Genomic DNA, 24,001 nt, shown 5'->3' on the forward strand with positions numbered 1-24,001 from the left:
CACATAAGGAAATCAGTCAACTGAAATAAATTAATTTGGCCCTAATCCATGGATTTCACATGACTGGACAGGTGCGCAGCCATGGGTGGGCCTAGGAGGGCATAGGCCAATCAGAATGAGTTTTTCCCCACAATAGGGCTATATTACAGACAAAAATACTCAGTTTCATCAGGAGTTGCAGGCAATTTCAAATATGCTAAACCATTGTTTGTGACATCACAATGTCATTACCATCAGTGATGGCTGTCAAACATTGTTCATACTCCCGAGTTGCTTTTAATGTCATAAGGACTTTCCCTCGACCACCGCCATAAATGGGGGGGGGGGGGAAAACATTTTCCAATGATCCCCAAAAGTATGTGGACACCACTTGAAATGAGTGGATTCCGATTTTTTCTGCGTAGCGTAACAATCATCTGTCCTTGGTTGTAACACTCACTACCGAGTTCCAAACTGCCTCTGGAAGCAACGTCAGCACAAGCACTGTTCGTCAGGAGCTTCATGAAATGGTTTCTATGGCCGAACAGATGCATACAAGCCTATCCCCATGCGCAAAGCGTCTGGAGTGATGAATAACTCTTCACCATTTGGTAATTCGATGGACAAATCTGGGTTGGTGGATGCCAGGAGAACACTACCTGCACCAATGCATAGTGCCAACTGTGAAGTTTGGTGGAGGAAGAATCATGGTCTGGGGCTGTTTTTCATGGTTCAGGCTCCTTAGTTCCAGTGAAGGGAAATCTTAACGCTACAGCATACAATGACATTCTAGACCAATCTGTGCTTCTATCTTTGAGGCTTGTTTGGGGAAGGACCTTTGCTGTTTCAGCATGACAATGCGAGGTCCACACAGAAATGGTTTGTCAAAATCAGTGTGGAAGAACTTGACTGGCCTGCAAAGAGTTCTAACCTCAACCCCATCGAACACCTTTGGGATGAATTGGAACATTAGTCGCCCAACATCAGTGCCCGACCTCACTAATGTTCTTGTGGCTGATTGGAAGCAAGTCCCCGCAGCAATGTTCCAACATCTAGTGGAAAGACTTCCCAGAAGAGTGAAGGATATTATAGGAGAAAAAGGAGGACCAACACAATATTAATGCTCATGATTTTGGAATGAGATGTTTGATGAGCAGGTGTCCATATACTTTGGTTATGTAGAGTAGAAATGTGTTATCGATTTGACAGTTGAAAAGTTCTATAGATGATGCAATCGTAAAATATCCCAACCCTAGTATCATGTACCGCTTCTTAAGGATATGAGAATGAGGTGCTTGTGATGGAGAAAGGAATAGTCCTAGAAAGTCTGCTTGCTAACCAACAGATAAGCAATCCTCTGTCAAGTTTACTGTCCATAGCCCCATTTCCGTTAAAGCATTATAAAGGTGTTTAAGTCTATACATGTTCATTTGAATAATGACTAATCATTATGGATAAAAACAATGATTTATAATCATAATGCAAACAATCTTAGTCTACAAAAACAGTCAGAGTAACACATGAAACCCACCCCCCATTCTGTGGACTTGTGTTGAGTAAAGCCACAGGAAGGGCAATTTTGCTGGGCCTACTCCATGAATGAACCATTTTAGCAGAGTGACTTATTTATGATATGGCAGCCTGTCTGGCTGCCTCAGGGCTCTGCCGTCTGGAACATGCTTATATAATACCATTTTGAACTCACTGTGTGCACGCGCGCGGTGTGCCTTTAGCCTGACTAATGCACTCCTGGCAATGAGATGTTAAATGAAGTTAGCCTGTTCATTTAGCCTTGTTAATTTGAGTGTGGGGTAAAGTGAATGACCCAGACAAAATGTATCCAATGTACAGCTTCACCACAACTCATCAATCAAACAGCACAATCTAAATGTGCATACTAACATGAAAACCTTCAGTCATTGTGCACTACATCACTGTTACTCAATACAACCTGCTCAGGGCCAAAACACAGGAAGAAGTCCTTCCAAACCAAGGAGAGGATTGGTGGAGAGAGGTACAACCAGAGCCATTCAGAGCTCTTCTCTGTGGCACGTGACTGGGTGACAGACAGAGAAGACAAGCCGTCCATGATATAAGTCGTGTCTCGAGTCCTAATAATGTTCCTCGAGCAGATTAAGTCATTCCAATGAAAGGCAAAGGAGGAAGGCAAGACAGTCGTAGTGCTCCTAAATCGAGCATACTGCTCAATTAAAGCCCTTAATTACATAAGAACAAAGCTATATAGTCTCTAAGAGGCCATGGATCAAATGGACCACATCTGGACCAATCAAAAACATTGGGCAAATCGGAGCTGACACTAATACAGCACGAACCATAGGCGAAGGGGACAAAGACAACGTTTTGCTTGTGTCGTAAACATTGGGCTGAAAACAAACAAACAAAGACAGGAAGGTCAGATTTCTGTGCTGACTGAGTGATCTCCAGGTATTGTGTTTTCCCCCCCCCGTCTCCCTCCATTCGTTCATTCTGGCTCACTTCTATGGCCATTCTCATCTCTTTCACCTTACTGCATCCCTCCTAGCAAACTTTTTCTCTGACTACTTGGTTCAATCTTGGGCTAGAGTAGAGACAGTGCAAATGACGTGCCCAGGGCTGTGTGTACACGGTGTATAAAATTAAACGTCTCACTGGATTTCAGGCAGACAGATTGAGGGTCAACTAGTCTGGGGTCTGGATTGTCCAAGAGTCCATAACTGTGTCAATGAGGATTTACAAACAAACAGTGAGCCATGACAGCTTGGGCCCTGCTTAGTGGAGTACTGGAGCCACAGGCATCATGCAGCGCCAAGCCCTCTGCTGGCAGCTCAGGGAATAACAGCCAAACTGCAGCAGGCAGAGCCACATACAGCAGAACCAGGGAAAGTGAGGAGGCACCATGGTACTAGGACTGGCATGTACTACAGCTATAATTGATTATCAATGACCATGTGGAATCCATTACTAACAAAAACAGTCAAAAAACCTGATAGTATCCCAGAATGAACCACAATAATGATGCATTATAATTGGCATAAATTATTATTGACACTGATATTGTCAACCTCTTTTTACACACAGTAAGTTGGTATAGCAGTTTATTATAACCTCAGACATACAAGGCAGTGAGAGGTGAGGAGAGTCAGAGTTGACCTACCTTCTGAGACATAGACAAAGGGCTTGTTCTTCACAGAGAGCAGAGTTAACAGGTTGAAGAACAGCGCTACAAAGGTCCCCACCAACAGACGACCCCTACACACACAGAAGAGCATTATCAGTACAACATAGATGTTTACTTGTAACACATGTCAGCACATCCTCTCCATGGCTTGTACAGTAGTCTCCGTTGACTTCAATATTATTGCTAAAATTACATTTGGAATACATGACACGTTCACAATGAAGTGAAATAAGTCAATCTTAATGGAAAACAAACACATGTAAACATTTCCAAAACACAACCATCCACATAAACATCAAAATAGAGGCAGATTTTAATGCTGGAGGAATTCAGTTGGTGCTGCAGTGTAAATGGATGTTCTCCACTAGATGAAGTGTTCTGTTACCTAGAACATGTGGCGTCTTGCCTGGCTGGCACCTGCTGCCCAGCAGTGATAATAATCTGTTGTTTTAGTGATATTGCCCTGCATTACACCCAACATCACATCTCCAATGTTCCACTGCTTTGAAAAGGTAATCTCGTCAACGAAGACTGGTTTAAATCGGGCGTGTTTTCATCAAACTACTAATCTTTGTTTCATAATGGCGATCCAGGATGGTGCAGCTGCAGCGAGGGACAGCAACCTGATTAGCTGAAAATCCCACTGCGTTCAGTTTAGAGGGATGAGAGGAATGGTAGGCTAATTCTATCTGGACCCAGACCCAGCTGTGATGTTTGTTTGGGCTGATGTTCTCCCTGGAGTGTGTGTGTGGAACAGGGGTGCGTGGGCGTGCGTGTTTGGACCGGGGCCTACTTACGTGTGCACCTCCGGCTGCTCCACGAATCTCTCCAGACTGGCAAAATAACAGAAGGGAAGAAAAACTGTCACACAGAAACATTGGGCAATATGGGACAAGTAAATAAACAAACAATTTTTTTTTTTTTTAAAGGTACCACGTGACCTGACCGGGAAAAACTGTTGCCTGTGCTGAGATGTTAAAGCAGAGTGATATAATAGATGGCCTGGACACGCTGGGAGCTAAATGGCTGATTAAGTCTGATAGTGACACGAGTACCACTCACCGTGACAACAGCCATCAGAAACACCCCTCAAGGCTATACAGAAGTGTTCTTGCAGATTTCAACAGGATAAATTCCGACGTGTAAACATGACAACAACATCAACCTGACCCTTTTAAGGTGGACGATCAAAACCTGTGTCCAGTATTCATGGAGGCATGGAGGGAAGAAGGCATGCGGCCAGTCTATATTTACCATACATTTACCACAGATACACAGTATGTATGTATTCTCTCATATTGCCCTCCCCTCCCCCTCCGTTTCTCTCTGAATAGCGGGAGCCTTGTTACACACATGCTTGTGCGACGGTGTAACATCACCATCTCTCCCCTCCCCTTCCAGAAATGTGACCTTTAGATAAACCATGTCTTCTATAATGTGTGCTTCAGGCTAAGGTGTGGACATATGCAGGAGCAAACATGACCACAGCTCTGAAATATGTCCTACACTCATCAACACAAACATCCATCTTCTCCTCATATAACCCCACTCAGTCTTTCTTTCTCTCTCGCTCTTACTCTCTATGCTATTGGAATTAGGGCCACACAAACACACACACACTGCACACACATGGTTGCTGTACTAGTTGGCAGCATTCACTCCCCTCCTCACCCCTTCCCTGCCTGAGCCGTGACCGCTGGATAAACCCTGGCTCTGGGTGCTTGGGCCTAGGTGCGGGCACAGGCAGGAGGAGACATTCCCACAGCTGAAATATTCAGAAGCCCCAGTCCCCCACCCCACTCCATCCCCTGTCACAAACAGGGGTAAACCCTGGTTCCACCCACCTCTCCTTCAGGATGAACAGAGCTCCCAGCTGCACCAGCACCGTGGAGGAAAACACAGCTAGGACTTCCAGCCGCTCAAACCTGGAGGAACACACAGTAACACTTTATTTGGATTGTCCATCTGTATATGGTCTAAACACTATCAGTAACATTTCAATTAACTAACTATCTACCAACAGTAACCTTAACCCTTATCCTACCCCTAAACTTAACTTTTACCCTTATTCTAAACCTAACCCAAGCCATAACCATAACAAGCAATTGCTTATCAACAGATAGTTTGTTAATCGTATGACCATTGGGCCCCGCTCCACGAGGGGGCTAAAGGTGGCACAGACCCCTCGGTTTAGTTTTATGTCCCTTTATAAAAATAGCAAAAACGTTCAAATGAGTGACAGGTAGGCGCAAACAAAATCTGCATCTCCTCTGCGCTGTGTCAGCACAATGGACAGGACGTGCCGTGGTGTGTGTAGGGGGGCTACGGAAAGCCACTGGGCGGTTAGGTAGGACTCCATGAAAAAAACGCTTCTTATCTCTCATCTCGGTGGCAGGCTAAGTGAATAACGTGAAAGGGCGCGGTCAAGTTAACTATCGCTTAGCTAGCTGTAAAAAGTGTTAATGTTATTAGCCTTAACCTATTTAGCTAGCTCGAACCAGCTAATCTGGCAAGACAAATATCAGAAATTTGCTTTGCCAAAGTACCCAAACAAAGGAGGAGTGATGAGCAGCAGCATCAAACCACCAAGGCCGCTGCCAAGCTCCAGCTAACTCCTTGTTGAGAGCCTACCCACCCTTCCACAAGCGCAGCCTGGATAATGGCTCCAAAGCCGCCTCCACCTCCAACTGTCCCTGATGATCTTGGAACAGAGGAGCCAGCCCAGGTTAGCTTAGAATCCTACCCCAGCCGCAGGTTCTATCCAAAAATGTTACTTTATAGCAACTGGTTCATAGGAAGAGTGTGGCTGGAACACTTGGTTACTGCAGATGCTATTATGGTTTTCTTAATAGCCTATTCTATAGCCTGTTTCTATTTCTGTAAAATGAACTGTATATAATGGAAGCGTTTGTATGGTAGGGTGGCATTGCTTAATTGATTATGTTGCTCAAATTTGATTCAGAGAATTGTATTGTGCCATTTCACAACGTGTTGCTGAACTCATGAGCGAGTGGCATGATTTTCCATGCTTGAAGCGGGCCTGTATAGGCCTATTTATTTGTCAAGACAGCTGTACATGGCTGCTAGGGCTGGGCGATATGGCCAAAATATCATATCACAATATTTTTCACATTATTGACGGTATGATGGTTTTGAATGTTTTTGAATAATACAAGTTCTAAATATGCTTTGGTATTTATTAGGATCCACATCGCAAAAGCATCAGCTACTCTTCATGGGGTCCACATGAAACATAGTACCGGACATTATTAGTTAAGGACCGAAATACATACATTTAAAACTTCACACAGCCTAGATATCAATACATACAGTCGTGGCCAAAAGTTTTGAGAATGACACAAATATACATTTTCACAAAGTCTGCTGTGTGACGGCAATTTGCATATACTCCAGAATGTTATGAAGAGTGATCAGAGGAATTGCAAAGTCCCTCTTTGCCATGCAAATTAACTGAATCCCCCAAAAAACATTTCCACTGCATTTCAGCCCTGCCACAAAAGGACCAGCTGACATAATGTCAGTGATTCTCTCGTTAACACAGATGTGAGTGTTGACGAGGACAAGGCTGGAGATCATTCTGTCATGCTGATTGAGTTCAAACAACAGCCTGGAAGCTTCAAAATGAGGGTGGTGCTTGGAATTATTGTTCTTCCTCTGTCAACCACGGTTACCTGCAAGGAAACACGTGCCTTCATCATTGCTTTGCACAAAAAGGGCTTCACAGGCAAGGATATTGCTGCCAGTAAGATTGCACCTAAATCAACAATTTATCGAATCATCATGAACTTCAAGGAGAGCGGTTCAATTGTTGTGAAGAAGGCTTCAGGGCGCACAAGAAAGTCCAGCAAGCGGCAGGACCGTCTCCTAAAGTTGATTCAGCTGCGGGATCGCAGCACCACCAGTACAGAGTTTGGTCAGGAATGGCAGCAGGCAGGTGTGAGTGAATCTGCACACACAGTGAGGCGAAGACTTTTGGAGGATGGCCTGGTGTCAAGAAGGGCAGCAAAGAAGCCCCTTCTCTCCAGGAAAAACATCAGGGACAGACTGATATTCTGCAAAAGGTACAGGGATTGGACTGCTGAGGACTGGGGTAAAGTCATTTTCTCTGATTAATCCCCTTTCCGATTGTTTGGGGCATCCGGAAAAAAGCTTGTCCGGAGAAGACAAGGTGAGCGCTACCATCAGTCCTGTGTCATGCCAACAGTAAATCATCCTGAGACCATTCATGTGTGGGGTTGCTTCTCAGCCAAGGGAGTGGGCTCACTCACAATTTTGCCTAAGAACACAGCCATGAAAAAAGAATGGTACCAACACATCCTCCAAGAGCAACTTCTCCCAACCATCCAGGAACAGTAACGAACAATGCCTTTTCCAGTATGATGGAGCACCTTGCCATTAGGCAAAAGTGATAACTAAGTGGCTCGGGGAACAAAACATCCATACTTTGGGTCCATGGTCAGGAAACTCCCCAGGCCTTAATCCCATTGAGAATTTGTGGTCAATCCTCATGAGGCGGGTGGACAAACAAAAACCCACAAATTCTGACTAACTCCAAGCACTGGTTATGCAAGAATAGGCTGCCATCAGTCGGGATGTGGCCCAGAAGTTAATTGACAGCATGCCAGGGCGGATTGCAGAGGTCTTGAAAAAGAAGGGTCAACACTGCAAATATTGACTCTTTGCATCAACTTAATGTAATTGTCAATAAAAGCCTTTGACACTTATGAAATGCTTGTAATTATACTTCAGTATTCCATAGTAACATCTGACAAAAATATCCAAAGCCACTGAAGCAGCAAACAAATGTATATTTGTGTGTACACAATATCTAGGTCTAATACATAGTATAGTGCAAATTACAATGTCACACTTCCGGATTGTATCCGTGCTGCTGTGCTATTTGTTGCTACTTGGTTACCTGCCAAATGTTTTATTTTTTCAAAACTCTGCATTTAACACATTAACCAACGTCTTAGTTTTTGCTCGCTGAACTTTTTCACCCCGGACGCTTTATCTGGACATGGTTCTATAGAACCTCCACAAGCCAAAAAAAGCAAAGTATTAACATTAACGCTATGCCATCTAATTTTTTTAAATTGGATTTATTTCACCTTTATTTAACCAGGTAGGCAAGTTGAGAACAAGTTCTCATTTACAATTGCGACCTGGCCAAGATAAAGCAAAGCAGTTCGACAGATACAACGACACAGAGTTACACATGGAGTAAAACAAACATACAGTCAATAATACAGTATAAACAAGTCTATATACAATGTGAGCAAATGAGGTGAGAAGGGAGGTAAAGGCAAAAAAGGCCATGGTGGCAAAGTAAATACAATATAGCAAGTAAAACACTGGAATGGTAGTTTTGCAATGGAAGAATGTGCAAAGTAGACATAAAAATAATGGGGTGCAAAGGAGCAAAATAAATAAATAAATTAAATACAGTTGGGAAAGAGGTAGTTGTTTGGGCTAAATTATAGGTGGGCTATGTACAGGTGCAGTAATCTGTAAGATGCTCTGACAGTTGGTGCTTAAAGCTAGTGAGGGAGATGAGTGTTTCCAGTTTCAGAGATTTTTGCAGTTCGTTCCAGTCACTGGCAGCAGAGAACTGGAAGGAGAGGCGGCCAAAGAAATAATTGGTTTTGGGGGTGACCAGAGAGATATACCTGCTGGAGCGTGTGCTACAGGTGGGAGATGCTATGGTGACCAGCGAGCTGAGATAAGGGGGGACTTTACATAGCAGGGTCTTGTAGATGACATGGAGCCAGTGGGTTTTGCGACGAGTATGAAGCGAGGGCCAGTCAACGAGAGCGTACAGGTCGCAATGGTGGGTAGTATATGGGGCTTTGGTGACAAAACAGATTTATGCAGACGCTGTACTCATAATATGCAGGAGAACTACTGCCTTATGGTGAGGATAGCCGATTTACAAGCCCAGCTTCAGATGCATTTGTTAGGCAAAGGAAATTTAAGAGTAGGAAAGGAAGAAACAATGTCTGTGCCACCAGTAAGTACAGATAGTAGTATACACCCCCCCCCCCCGCACAATCCACGCAGTCTGACAATTTTGTCAAGGCTTCTGGAAAGAAATGCTGTCGGCATGCTCAACCGGAGTAGCTCATTTAGCCGATAGAAACTTTAAACCGGTTCTCCCCATTAAGCAACGAGTTAGTCAGAGGCCGAGCCTTCTCAGGTCTCCTCCACCGGTTACGGGGTCGGAGTCGCCAAAGCCTCCCACCATTGGCCGTGGCAAATTAAAAACCCTAGGTCATTGGCGACTCCAATACCTATAATATTATACATAAAAACAAACATTCAGCAATCATGGGGGCAGGGCTACCAACGTAAAGGCTAATCTGAAGAGATTGCTGGCTGAGTCCAAAACTGGCGAGTGTAGATTGTATAGGGATAGTTATCCACGTCGGCACCAGCAATGTTAGGATGAAACAGTCAGAGATCACCAAGCGCAACATAGCTTCAGCTTGTAAATTAGCTAGAAAGATGTGCCGGCATTGAGTAATTGTTTCTGCCCTACAGAAGAGTCTCACAACTCAATCGCTGGTTGAAAACTGTTTTCTGCCCCTCTCAAAAGATTGAATTTGTAGATAATTGTCCCTCTTTCTGGGACTCACCCACAAACAGGACCAAGCATGACATGCTGAGGAGTGACAGACTCCATCCTAGCTGGAGGGGTGCTTTCATCTTAACTATCAACATAGACAGGGCTCTAAATCCTCTAGCTCCACAATGATAGGGTGCAGGCCAGGCTGCAGGTTGTTAGCTAGCCTGCCAGTTTAGTGGAGTTTGCCACTAGCATAGTCAGTGTAGTCAGCTCAGTTATCCCCATTAAAACAGCATCTGTGTGACTTGATCTAGGTTGGGCAAAAGTAAACATGGCGGTGTTTGCCTTAGCAATCGCACTGGAATAAAGACCTCCTGTCATTATTGAAAGAAATTCTGACATCTCATCTCAAAATAGGGCTACTTAATGTTAGATCCTTCACTTCCAAGGCAGTCATAGTCAATCAACTAATCACTCATCATAACCTTGATGTGATTGGCCTGAAACATGGCTCAAGCATGCTGAGGCCTCTCCTCCTGGTTACACTAGTGACCATACTCCCCATGCATCCTGCAATGGCGGAGGTGTTGCTAACATTTCCAACAACAAAGTCTACCAACCCCAAAAATAACTGTCTTTTGAGCTTCTAGTCATGAAATCTATGCAGCCTTCTCAATCATGTTTTATAGTCACCGTTTACATGCCTTCTGGGCCATATACAGCGTTCCTCACTGAGTTCCCAAATATTCCTATTGGTCCTTGTAGTCAAGGCTGATAATTTTTGGTGACTTCAATATCGACATGGAAAAGTCCACAGACCCACGCCAAAAGGCTTTCACAGCCATCAGACTCGGTGGATTTAGTCTAACATGTCTCTGGACCTACGCATTGTGACAGACATATTTTGGATCTAGTTTTGACCAGAGGAATACATATTTTGGATACATTTTTTTATCCTCATAATCCTGGACTATCGGACCACCATCGTATTACGTTTGCAATCACAAAAAATAATCTGCTCAGACCCCAACCAAAGAATGTCAACAGCCATGCTATAAATTCTCAGACAAACCAAAAATGCCCTTCCAGACTCACTCCACCTACCCAAGGACGTCAGAGCAATCTGTTAACCAACTAACTGAGGATCTAAATTTAACCTTGCGTAATACTGAAGATGCAGTCACACATTTAAAAACAAAAAACATTTGTCATAAGAAATTAGCTCCATGGTATACGGAAAATACCAAAGCCCTGAAGCAATCTTCCAGAACATTTTTACGGAAATGGCACCGTCTAGGGAAAGACAGTACTGTGCAATATCGAAGCGCCCTCACTGCTGTTCAACCAGTCTATTTTTCCAACTCAATTAAGGAGAATAAGAACAACCCAACATTTATTTTTGATACTGTCGCAAAGCTAACTAAAAACTAGCATTCCCCAAGAGAAGATGGCTTTCACTTCAGCAGTGATGAATTCATGAACTTCTTCAATGAAAAGATCATGATCGTTAGAAAGCAAATTACGGACTCCTCTTTGAATCTGCGTATATATGCAAAGCTCAGTTATCCTGAGTCTGCACAGAACTGCCAGGACCTAGGATTAATGGAGACTCAAGTTTTTTAAATCATGCATCTTGACACATTCACGAAAATAGTCACGGCCTCTAAACCTTCGAGATGCTTACTAAACCCTATTCCAACTAAACTACTGTGCTTGGTGCTTGGACATAATAAATGTCTCCATATCCTCTGGAAACCAAACTCAGTAAAAGTGTCAGTAATAAAGCCTCTCTTGAAAAAGCCAAACCTTGAGCCCAATAATGGAAAAAAACTATTGGCCTATATTAGAGGTCGAACGAATATGATTTTTCAACGCCAATACCAATTATTGAAGGAACAAAAAAAGTTGATATCGAATAAATCTGAACGATTTAAAAAAAAATGTATTTGTAATAATGACAATACTGAATGAACACTTTTATTTTAACTTAATATAATACATTAATCAAATAAATTTAGCCTCAAATAAATAATGAAACGTTTAATTTGGTTTAAATAATGCAAAAACAAAGTGTTGGAGAAGAAAGTAAAAGTGCAATATGTGCCATGTAAGAAAGCTAACGTTTAAGTTCCTTGCTCAGAACATGAGAACATATGAAAGCTGGTGGTTCCTTTTAACATGAGTCTTCAATATTCCCAGGTAAGAAGTTTTAGGTTGTAGTTATTATTAGGACTATTTCTCTCTATACCATTTGTATTTCATTAACCTTTGACTATTGGATATTCTTATAGGCACTTTAGTATTGCCAGTGTAACAGTATTGCTTCTGTCCCTCTCCTCGCTCCTACCTGGTCTCGAACCAGGAACACATCGACAACAGCCACCCTCGAAGCAGCGTTCCCATGCAGAGCAAGGGGAACAACCACTCCAAGTCTCAGAGTGGGTGACGTTTGAAATGCTATTAGCACGCACCCCATTAACTAGCTTGCCATTTCACATCGGTTACACCAGCCTAATCTCGGGAGTTGATAGGCTTGTCATAAACAGCGCAATGCTTGAAGCACAGCGACAAGCTGCTGGCAAAATGCACGAAAGTGCTGTTTGAATGAATGCTTATGAGCCTGCTGGTGCCTACCACCGCTCAGTCAGACTGGTCTATCAAATCATAGACTTAATTATAACATGATAACACAGAAATACGAGCCTTAGGTCATTAATATGGTCGAATCCGGAAACTATTATTTCGAAAAACAAAACATTTAGTCTTTCAGTGAAATGCGGAACCGTTCCATATTTTATCTAATGGGTGGCATTCATAAGTCTAAATATTCCTGTTACATTGCACAACCTTCAATGTTATGTCATAATTATGTAAAAGTCTGGCAAATTAGGCGGGCCAAACTGTTACATATACACTGACTCTGCGTGCAATGAATGCAAGAGAAGTGACACAATTTCACCTGATTAATATTGCCTGCTAACCTTGATTTCTTTTAGCTAAATATGCAGGTTTAAAAATAAATAGTTGTGTATTGATTTTAAGAACGGCATTGATGTTTATGGTTAGGTACACATTGGAGCAACGACAGTCCTTTTTCATGAATACGCACCGCACCGATTATATGCAACGCAGAACATGCTAGATAAACTAGTAATATCATCAACCATGTGTAGTTAACTAGTGATTATGATTGATTTTTTTTAATAAGATAAGTTTAATGCTAGTTAGCAACTTACCTTGGCTTACTGCATTCGCGTAACAGGCAGGCTCCTAGTGGATTGCAATGTAATCAGGTGGTTAGAGAGTTGGACTAGTTAACTGTAAGGTTGCAAGATTGAATCCCCGAGCTGACAAGGTACAAATCTGTCGTTCTGCCCCTGAACAACATTTACATTACATTTAAGTCATTTAGCAGACGCTCTTATCCAGAGCGACTTACACAGCAGTTAACCCACCATTCCTAGGCCGTTATTGAAAATAAGAATGTGTTCTTAACCGACTTGCCTAGTTATATAAAGATTAAATAATAAATAAAATAATCGGTATCCAAAAATACTGATTTCCAATTGTTATGTAAACTTGAAAGCGACCCTAATTAATCGGCCATTCCGATTAATCGGTCGACCTCTAGCCTATATAGAATTCAATTTCAATTATGTATCAACTCACTGCCTTCCAGAAGACAAATAATGTATACGAAATGCTTCAGTCTGGTTTTAGACCCTATCATAGTACTGAGACTGCACTCGTGAAGGTGGTAAATTACCTTTTTAATGGCGTCAGACCAAGACTCTGCATCTGTCCTTATGCTCCTAGTCCTTAGTGCAGCGTTTTACACCATCGATCCCCACATTCTTTTGGAGAGATTAGAAACCCTATTTGGTGTCCATGGATGGTTTGTCCTCTGATAAATGAATTGTACGTTTCAGTGTTCCTCAAGCTTCTGTTTTAGGACCACAATTGTTTTCACTAAATATTCTACCTCATAGTGATGTGAAAATCAACTTTCACTGCTATGCGGATGACACAGAACTGTACATTTCAATAAAACATGGTGAAGCCCCAAAATGGCCTACACTGGAAGCCTGTATTTTAGATATAAGGAAGTGGATGGCTGCAAATGTTTTACTTTTAAACTTGGACAAAACAGAGATGTTAGTTCTAGGTCCCAAGTAACAAAGAGATCTGCTGTTGGGTCTGACAATTAATATTGGCGGTTGTACAGTCGTCTCAAATAAAACTGTGACGGATCTCGGCGTTACTCTGGACCCCAATCTCTCTTTTGACGAACATATCAAGAATATTTCAAGGCCAGCTATTTTACATCTTCGTTTCCGTTTTCTGAAAAATCAGAAACACGTTTGTCCAAAAATGATGCATAAAAGTCCATCAATCCTTTTGTCACTTCTAGATTAAATTACTGCAATGCTCTACTCTCCGGCTACCCGAATAAAGCACAAAATAAACTTCCGTTAGTGATAATCACGGTTGCTAGAATCTTGACTAGAACCATACTATTTTATCATATTACTCCAGGGCAAGCCTCTCTACACTAGCATCCTGTTAAGGTTAGGGCTGATTTAAAGGTTTTACTGCTAACCTACAGAACATTACATGGACTTGCTCCTACCCATCTTTCCGATTTGGTCCTGGCTTACATACCGACACGTTCACAAGACGCAGGCCTCCTTATTGTCTCGAGATCTCTTCAGTAGGTCCTATGATTGAGTAGTCTGGCCCAGGGGTGTGAAGGTAAACGGCAAGGACAAACCGCCCTTGCTGTCTCTGCCTGGCCGGCTCCCCTATCTCCACTTGGATTCTCTGCCTCTGAGTCACTGGCTTACTAGTTCTCTTCCATGCCGTCCTTAGGAGGGTTGCGTCACTTCAGTGGGTTGAGTCACTGACGTGATCTTCCTTTCCGGTTTTGCGCCCCCTCGGGCTTGTGCAGTGGAGGAGATCTTTGTGGGCTATACTCAGCCTTGTCTCAGGGTAGTAAGTTGGTGGTCTGTTGATGGCGCACCTCTGTCTCCGCCTCCAGTATCTATTCTGCTATAGTCTATGTACCGGGGGGCTAGGGTTAATCTGTTATATCTGGTGTAATTCTCCTGTCTTATCTAGTGTCCTGTGTGAAGTATGCTTCCTCTAATTCTCTCGCCCCATCTTCCTCCCCTAATGGAGGACCTGAGCCCTAGGACCATGCCATAGGACTACCTGGCCTGATGACTCCTGGCTGTCCCCAGTCCACCTGTTTGTGCTACTGCTCCAGTTTCAAACTGTTCTGCCTTCGGCTATGGAACCCTGACCTGTTCACCGGACATACTACCTTGTCCCAGACCTGTTGTTTGACTCTCCCTCTCTCTACCGCACCTACTGTCTTGACCTCTGAATGATCGGCTACGAAAAGCCAGCTGACATTTACTCCTGAGGTGCTGACCTGTTGCACCATCTACAACCACTGTGATTATTATTTGACCCTGCTGGGCATCTATGAACATCTTGAAGAACAATCTGGCCTTAATGGCAATGTACTCTTAAAATCTCCACCCGGCACAGCCAAAAGAGGACTCGCCACCCCTCAGAGCATGGTTACTCTCTACATTTCTTCCTAGGTTCCTGCCTTTCTAGGGATTTTTTCCTAGCCACTGTGCTTCAACGCTTGTCTGCTGTTTGGGGTTTTAGGCTGGATTTCTGTATAAACACTTTGTGACATCTGCTGATGTAAAAATAACTTTAGAAATGAATTTGATTGATTGAATATGATTGATATAAAATGGCTGTGTCCCTTCACCCTCCCCCTTGTGCAGTAAGTTTTTCTTTTATCTCTTTTTTTAAACTGGTTTGTATTGCTGCCTTGAGTTACCTGGGGTGGCAGAGAGTTACATGTAGTCATGGCTCTATTTAATACTACGCGTTTCCCAACCTGTGGGAGGCCCCGGTGGAGGTAGGTAGGTAGGTAGGTACACACACATGTTCTGAAAGGTCTGCAACACCATTAAGCAAGGGGCAACAACAAGCAAGTGGCACTACGAAGACCAAGGAGCTCTCCAGAAAGATCAGGGACAAAGTTGTGGAGAAGTACAGATCAGGGTTATGTTATAAATATATATCTGAAACTTTGAACATCCCACGCAGCACCATTAAATCCGTTATTATAAAATGGAAAGAATATGGCTCCACAACAAACCTGACAAGAGAGGGTAGTTCACCAAAACTCACAGACCAGGCAAGGAACGCATAATCAGAGAGGCAACAAAGAGACCAAAGATAACCCTGAAGTAGCTGCAAAGCTAACACAGATAACATTCCCAAAGTAAACGGGCTATTTTTCAGGACCAGAAAATAGAATATGCATATAATTTACATAATAGAAAACTCTAAAGTTTCCAAAACTGTAAAGATATTGTCTGTGAGTATAACAGAACTGATATAGTCTCTCCTATCATTGCTATGCAGACGACACACAATTAATCTTCTCCTTTCCCCCTTCTGATGACCAGGTGGCGAATCGCATCTCTGCATGTCTGGCAGACATATCAGTGTGGATGACTGATCACCACCTCAAGCTGAACTTCGGCAAGACGGAGCTGCTCTTCCTCCCGGGGAAGGACTGCCCGTTCCATGATCTCGCCATCACGGTTGACAACTCCATTGTGTCCTCCTCCCAGAGCGCTAAGAACCTTGGCGTGATCCTGGACAACACCCTGTCGTTCTCAACTAACATCAAGGCGGTGGCCCGTTCCTGTAGGTTCATGCTCTACAACATCCGCAGATTACGACCCTGCCTCACACAGGAAGCGGCGCAGGTCCTAATCCAGGCACTTGTCATCTCCCGTCTGGATTACTGCAACTCGCTGTTGGCTGGGCTCCCTGCCTGTGCCATTAAACCCCTACAACTCATCCAGAACGCCGCAGCCCGTCTAGTGTTCAACCTTCCCAAGTTCTCTCATGTCACCCCGCTCCTCCGCTCTCTCCACTGGCTTCCAGTTGAAGCTCGCATCCGCTACAAGACCATGGTGCTTGCCTACGGAGCTGTGAGGGGAACGGCACCTCAGTACCTCCAGGCTCTGATCAGGCCCTACACCCAAATAAGGGCACTGCGTTCATCCACCTCTGGCCTGCTCGTCTCCCTACCACTGAGGAAGTACAGTTCCCGCTCAGCCCAGTCAAAACTGTTCGCTGCTCTGGCTCCCCAATGGTGGAACAAACTCCCTCACGACGCCAGGACAGCGGAGTCAATCACCACCTTCCGGAGACACCTGAAACCCCACCTCTTTAAGGAATACTTAGGATAGGATAAAGTAATCCTTCTCACCCCCCTCCCCCTTAAAATATTTAGATGCACTATTGTAAAGTGGCTGTTCCACTGGATGTCATAAGGTGAATGCACCAATTTGTAAGTCGCTCTGGATAAGAGCGTCTGCTAAATGACTTAAATGTAAATGTAAATGTAATATTGCAGGCAAATGAATGAGAAAAATCCAATCAGGAACGCAGCGGTTTCTAAATAAGAGTCCCTTCTTATGCTTCCCTATTGAGCAGTGAATGGGATATCAACGAGATTCCTTTTTCTATGGCGTCCTTAATGTGTCTAGTACATAGTTTCAGGCTTTTATTTAGAAAAATGAGCCTGAGCGACAACATTGCGTCAGTGTCCACCTGATGGCTCTGTGTATTTCTTGCGCAAAAGACAGAGGTAGTCATTTTTCCACCCGGTCTTACTGAAAAAAGCTCTGTCCCGGTTGATATATTATCGAATAGATATTTGAAAAACACATTGAGGACTGATTAGAAACAACGTTTGCCATGTTTCTGTTGATATTATGGAGCTAATTTGGAATATTTTTCAGTGTTTCCAGTTGTTTTCTCAGCCAAACGTGAAGAACTAACGGACCTATTTTGGGCTACAAAAATAGTTTTTCTGGAAAAAAGGAACATTTGCTATCTAGCTGGGAGTCTCGTGAGTGAAAACATCCGAAGCTCATCAAAGGTAAACGATTTAATTTGATTGCTTTTCTGATTTTCTTGACTAGATTGCCTGCTGCTAGCTAGGCATAATGCTATGCTAGGCCATCGATAAACTTACACAAATGCTTGTCTTGCTTTGGCTGTAAAGCATATTTTCAAAATCTGAGATGACAGGGTGATTAACAAAAGGCTAAGCTGTGTTTGAATATATTTCACTTGTGATTTTCATGAATATGAATATTTTCTAGTAAGATTTTTTGTCCATTGCTACTTAGTGTCAGTTGATGACAATTCTCCCGGATCCGGGATGGGTAGTTACAAGAGGTTTTAAAGAAAAAAATAAGCAAACATGTTAGGTGTTCGCCAAAAAGGCATGTGGGTGACTTTTCAAACATATGGAAGAAGGTACTCTGGTCAGATGAGAGGAAAATGCAATGTCTGGCGCAAACCCAACCCCTCTTTTCACCCAGAAAACACCATCCCCACAGTGAAGCATGGTGGTGGCAGCATCATCCTGTGGGGAGGTTTTTCATTGGCAGGGACTGGGAAACTGGTCAGAATTGAAGGAATGATGGATGGAGGTATAAATACAGGGAAATTCTTGAGGGAAACCTGTTTCAGCCTTCCAGAGATTTGAGACTGGGAAAGAGGTTCACCTTCCAGCAGGACAATGACCCTAAGCATACTGCTAAAACAACACTCGTGTGGTTTAAGGGGAAACATTTAAATGTCTTGGAATGGCCTTGTCAAAGCCCAGACCTCAGTCCAATTGAGAATTTGTGGTATGACTTAGAGATTGCTGTACACTAGCGGAACCCATCCAGCTTGAAGGAGCTGGAGCAGTTTTGCCTTGAAGAAAGAGCAAATATCCCAGTGGCTAGATGTGCCAAGCTTATAGAGACATACCCCAAGAGACTTGCAGCTGTAATTGCTGCAAAAGGTGGCTCTACAAAGTATTGACTTAGGGGGGTGAATAGTTACGCACGATCAAGTTCTGTTTTTTTTGTCTCATTTCTTGTTGACTTCACAAAAATATTTTGCAAATTCAAAGTGGTAGGCATGTTGTGTAAATCAAATGATACAGACCCAGCCAAAATCCATTTGAATTCCAGGTTGTAAGGCAACAAAATAGGAAAAATGCCAAGGGGGTGAATACTTTTGCATGCCACTGTATATAGTAAAATACAGTATACCACCCAGCCCTACTGGCTGCATCTCACTGTAGTAGGCTATATTTTGGTTATTTGGATCTCCATTCACCTTTTGTTTACTGTGTATGTAACTAGCCTAAATATAGATTGTCATGCCTTTTTCATTTGATATTTTGGCACCGCTACTTCTTGGCACCGCTGTTTTATTCGGTTTGCATTCACAGTTGTCAGTATTCTAAGGCAAACTGCTATTCAGTATTTTTGTTTTAATGCATAAATGACTAGGCCAGTACTTTCAGCATTTATTTAGCATTATTTTGGTAAGACAGCTGTGTGTACAGCTGCATTCAAATATGCTGCTTGTAATTTGTGAATGGCCCTATCTATCTTGTAGCCTATATTCATTACCCAAACTACCTAGCTGTAGGGCGCTGTCCATTGTGCTGATACAGCGCAGCAGAGATAAGCTACAACTTTCAAAAGCACTTAATGATCTCGGAGTCTTAGCATTTGAATGTTACGTTTATTGTGGTGTAGCATGATAATATAAGCAGAATTCAATATTCCAATGCAAGAAGCATCTACAGATAAACTATTCAAATAAAGACCGAACACACACCCACACTGAATACACACAATATATGAGCAATCAAGCAAACTGACATAACTGAAAATACAGATGACTGACATCAGAGAAGGTGCTTTGACTCATGCATTTTCATTTAAACTACTGAAAGACTACTAACATTTTTGAAAATAGATTTAACAAAACATTTGTCACTGATCTCATTGTGTCTTATGAAAACCTCAACAGAGAGGTAAATATAAACATTCTGTGAAACAATAGATGTCCATAAATAAAACAACATACAATGTATGAGTTTTGGGACTGGGTGACATGATGCACAGGACAGTTCCCTGTAAGCCTTAATGAAAGTGCTACTGTATCATTTTAATCCCAGATAACACAAATGACCGTTCATCTTCAAAAACCGTTCCCCTGACCGGGATACAAACCAGTACGCCATCTTCAGCCTCAGTGGTCTGTCCAAAACCCAAAGACAAACCACAATACAATACTACATCAGTTGGGTTGATGTCTACTGGCAACTAGAATATCAAAATAAAACTCATGTGTGTAAAATGTTGCATACCCAACTTCTGTTTTGCTAACACACCATAGCACTGGCCACAAAAAGCAGAACACAAAAAGAGGGCGAGGCATCGCATATCCCCATAATGAAGCCTAATGGGTTGTTTGGGCAACAGAGTGCCATGTCCCATTCTGTGGGACCGTCAAGCCAACATCCAAATGTCACTGGGTCACTCGTGTTTGCCAGAACTGCAAACAGACCCTTTAGTTGAACCCAAACACGCCCCTGTAAAACAAAGGCTCGATATTGACCCCCCCCCCCCTTTCTGTTCCACAAAATTTGTGGGGCTAACATTTTGAAAGTAAAGGCACGGAAAAATACATCTCAAATTCCATATCTCAGTATGTGATCATATACTATTGTACATTTATACCAATGTTGAAGCCTTTCCAGCTGTAAAGGGGCAATCAGCAGTTGCTACATAATTTATTTTTTTGACTTATGATATGTACCCACTGATTACTGAAGAAAATAACTTAGAAATGACGCATGAGCTAAGTTCAACTGTCGTACCCCATCAAGGCAACATTAAACATGTTGTCCCTCGCCCCCAATTCGTGACAATTATTAAAATGTATGTTGCATGGATTAATGAGAGAGAGACAACAAAAAAACTAAGTATTTTTCTCCCCTCACTTGAAATCAAAACTTGATAGCTCAAAATCGACGGGATGTCAGAGAACGGACTCCACTGCTTGATAGGAAGAAGCATTGATATAAACAGGATTTATTTTTATGGGCAGACGAGACAGTTATACTGATAGTAGTCTCGCTAGAGTCTAGCAAGACTACTATCAGTATAACTGTCTCGTCTGCCCATAAAAATAAATCCTGTTTAGTCTAGCGGCTAGACTAAACTGAAAGTAACAGAATGGTCCCATGTCAATGAATTGACTGAAATATTCACATCGATCCACTGTTGTAGATCGTTTACACTTATGCAAACGGTCTCTATACAGTAGGCATGTAAGACACTCCTAGGGCATTTACAATTATTTCACTGTGAGTACTCGCTTAGATTATTATCAAGTACTCGCAAAAAAAAACAAGTTGAGAATATCTAATGCATGCACATTTATGAAAAAATAAAATTGTGACAAGTTTTGTGACAAAATACCAGGCGGTTATGTAGTGTCATCAAATCTTATAGGAAGGAAGAGTAGCAGCATTATATATATATTTAATTATATTCGCCACCACAATTGTGGGGGACAAAAAGTATAATTTGCCAGAAAATCTAATTGCCGGAGCTTATAGGTCCTAACAGGAAACTTGCTGTTCATGACTGTAGCTCAAATGGGACAGGAGATATGTTTGTTCAAAGTTTGGAATTTCAGTCAATTACTATAGCATCCCTTGGGCCAATCAGAGTTATTTTGTAAACTAATGTGCGAACAGACGGAGACAGATCCATAGTCGTTGTCGTACCCCAGGGGCTTAAACAACCTAAGCTGCGTTGGTATGTAAGATGTAAGTGTTGTATCACATACATTAATACATACACACCTCAAATGAACACCACACATATTGTTAATAATCAATACAGGGCAATGGAAACACGGTCATCTAATGACTACATTTTAAAAATCAAGATTAACAGTAGGGGCTACTGTAGAATCAGTGTGCTAGTGGACTTACCCAAAAGAGAAGAGCTGACTAGGCTTCTTCATTGCCACCCAAGAGCTCAGCAAACAGGTGATCAGACTGTGGGCCAACAGGTACACACACATAAGTCATAATGACTAACAACAACAGCTCAACACAAGCAGTTGCACAGCAGTCAACACAAATGTTAGGTACACAACTTAGCTTAGTGTAAAACTTCTTCAGACAGCGATGATAAAACATAATGAGCCCCAGGATTCCCACTTACTCACCTGAAGAGATCGAAGATGGTGAGGTACGTGAATGCAGTTAAGGCTGAAATGAAAGAGAAATAGATGATCAGTGAGTGCTATATTTTACTTGAAATTATTATAATAGAGATCAAGGAATTATTTTTTTGCTCTGTAAAAGCGATTGCAACACGTTTAAGTATGAAGCTGGTAGCTGCAATACACCAGCTGAAAGAATATAGCCTATTTTGGTGAGATAAACCACAATTGAATATACTGTCGATCAACAAGACAAATGTTCTATAATGATACGTCGGTCGTAACACCTTTAGTGTACCAGCCATTTCACGAACACACAAACATTAATATCCTTTGGTTGACAAAACTGTGTTATTCCTAACCAGTAGAGATGACAGTGTAGCTGTGGTGTCTAAGTTAAAATGCCAACTCCCACGCATGCACATAAACAAAGTCAGTAATTGTGAATACTCAGTGAACAGGCCTTAACCAGTCTCCAGCCATCTACTGCTCCCCAATGTATATATACTTTAAAAAACACATGGAGTAAACTCCCTGGTCCTAGGGGGCGCTGTAGAGTAGAGAAGCAGTAGGCTGGATGGCGAGGAGGAGACAGAGGTGGAGGCAGAGTGATATCTGCCGGCCTGCAAACCCGGCTTTATGTAAGCCGAATATGATGGAGAGATTAGCAAAGCTTTGCATGGAGAGGAACATTTTGTTTTCACACTGCTCTACCATGTTGACTAAATTGAGTTGACGTAATCCATTATCCGTTCACCCAGTGGATCTATCGGACTGACTGAGCTCTGCTTGTTCTGTCCAGGCCACGCTGCCACAGTGACTGTGTCACTGCCAGAGCAAACAGGTACATGAGATCACCTCAAATAGGGTATCATCCCATATGGCTTTTCAACTGTGGTCCAATCCTATAAAATCCACTGTGGTACAGGCATTAACATTAGGTTTTAATCATGTGAATGTACTAGAACATCAGGGAGGACATAGGCTAGACTTGCCTATTGGTAAATAAATTATCCAATTGGATGAGCCCTGGTGCTAGGCATGGTCTATTCACTCAATGATTAGAAGAAGGACCATGTTTAATAAAACAATAGAGGGTGAGATTTTCTTCCGGCCATATCAGCTCAGCGCCTTTACAATATAATTTACATCCATCACACAGTGTTCAATTCACGACACATTGCATCCATTAGGACACATATCCTAGCCAATTGTCTGAATGAGTTTAACGCTAAGCAGTTTATACACTTATCCACCTGACTGTCTCTGCTCTCTTTGGTTTTAAAATAGACTTCCCTCCAAATATCATGGATACAAACACTGGCACTTACAAACACTGGCACACTTGTGTGGTATCATGCAGCACAAGTACATTAGTCATACCTTCGGCTCCCTCCGGAGCTGAACCCAATATGTGAAGCATAACGTGTCCAGATTAAAGGTCATTTGTGTATGTTTGTAGACCTGATCAATGGGAGATAAAAAGGAGCAGAGTGGAGGAATATGACCCGGGAGCTGCATATTTAATGATGTCTGCAGAGCAGAAGTCCAAACAAGTCTGATCAGCTGACCGTGCCCCATGCCTTTCTGCCATCCCAGCCACAGCTCAATCCCAGCCCCAGCCCCAGCCCCATCCTCACCCCCTAGCCCCAGCCCATCAGTCACACCCACCCCAGGGAACAAAATCCATTAACGGCATTAAGTGCTGCCTGGTTATCGGAGGATAAGCAAACGTTAAAAGGCGCCTTTGGACCATTGTTGTGTATCACCTTTCCCTGGGCCAGGCCAAGTTGGGTCCTATCTGCCTTGGCAGATAGACAGTTTCACACAGGTATACACTAGGGTTGAATGGCAGGAACACAGTTTCTGAGATCAACCGCCCAAAACAAGTATCTTTTCCCGGGATAAATAACTCAGAGAAACCGGTCAATTACAATACATTTTTTATATCAACAGCATGACGTGAAATGGAACTGTTAAATGATATACAATGACTAAATCGGTCTTCTCTATGGCCTTCTCTCTGCATGATCAAATCATCAATGCTCATGGTGGGGACAGTCAGCCCATCTCAGTTTGTAGTGCAGTTTACAAAGGATGTAAACCTATCATCT

General features: G+C 42.7%; 1 protein-coding gene across 1 annotated transcript in view; it reads right to left on the reverse strand.

Annotated features, from left to right (window-relative positions):
* The window catches only part of LOC124038322 (zinc transporter 6-like), a 92,428-nt gene that overhangs the window by 20,448 nt on the left and 47,979 nt on the right, over positions 1-24,001 (reverse strand). The window contains exons 5-9 of the mRNA XM_046354055.1: positions 21,891-21,933; positions 21,652-21,717; positions 5,002-5,082; positions 3,955-3,990; positions 3,134-3,228 (exon numbers count right to left, since the gene is read on the reverse strand). Of these exons, the coding sequence (XP_046210011.1) occupies positions 3,134-3,228; positions 3,955-3,990; positions 5,002-5,082; positions 21,652-21,717; positions 21,891-21,933 (321 nt within the window). The remainder of the gene's footprint in view (positions 1-3,133; positions 3,229-3,954; positions 3,991-5,001; positions 5,083-21,651; positions 21,718-21,890; positions 21,934-24,001) is intronic.

The sequence above is a fragment of the Oncorhynchus gorbuscha genome, linkage group LG06, assembly GCF_021184085.1.
Source record: "Oncorhynchus gorbuscha isolate QuinsamMale2020 ecotype Even-year linkage group LG06, OgorEven_v1.0, whole genome shotgun sequence".
Classification (NCBI taxonomy): domain Eukaryota; kingdom Metazoa; phylum Chordata; class Actinopteri; order Salmoniformes; family Salmonidae; genus Oncorhynchus; species Oncorhynchus gorbuscha.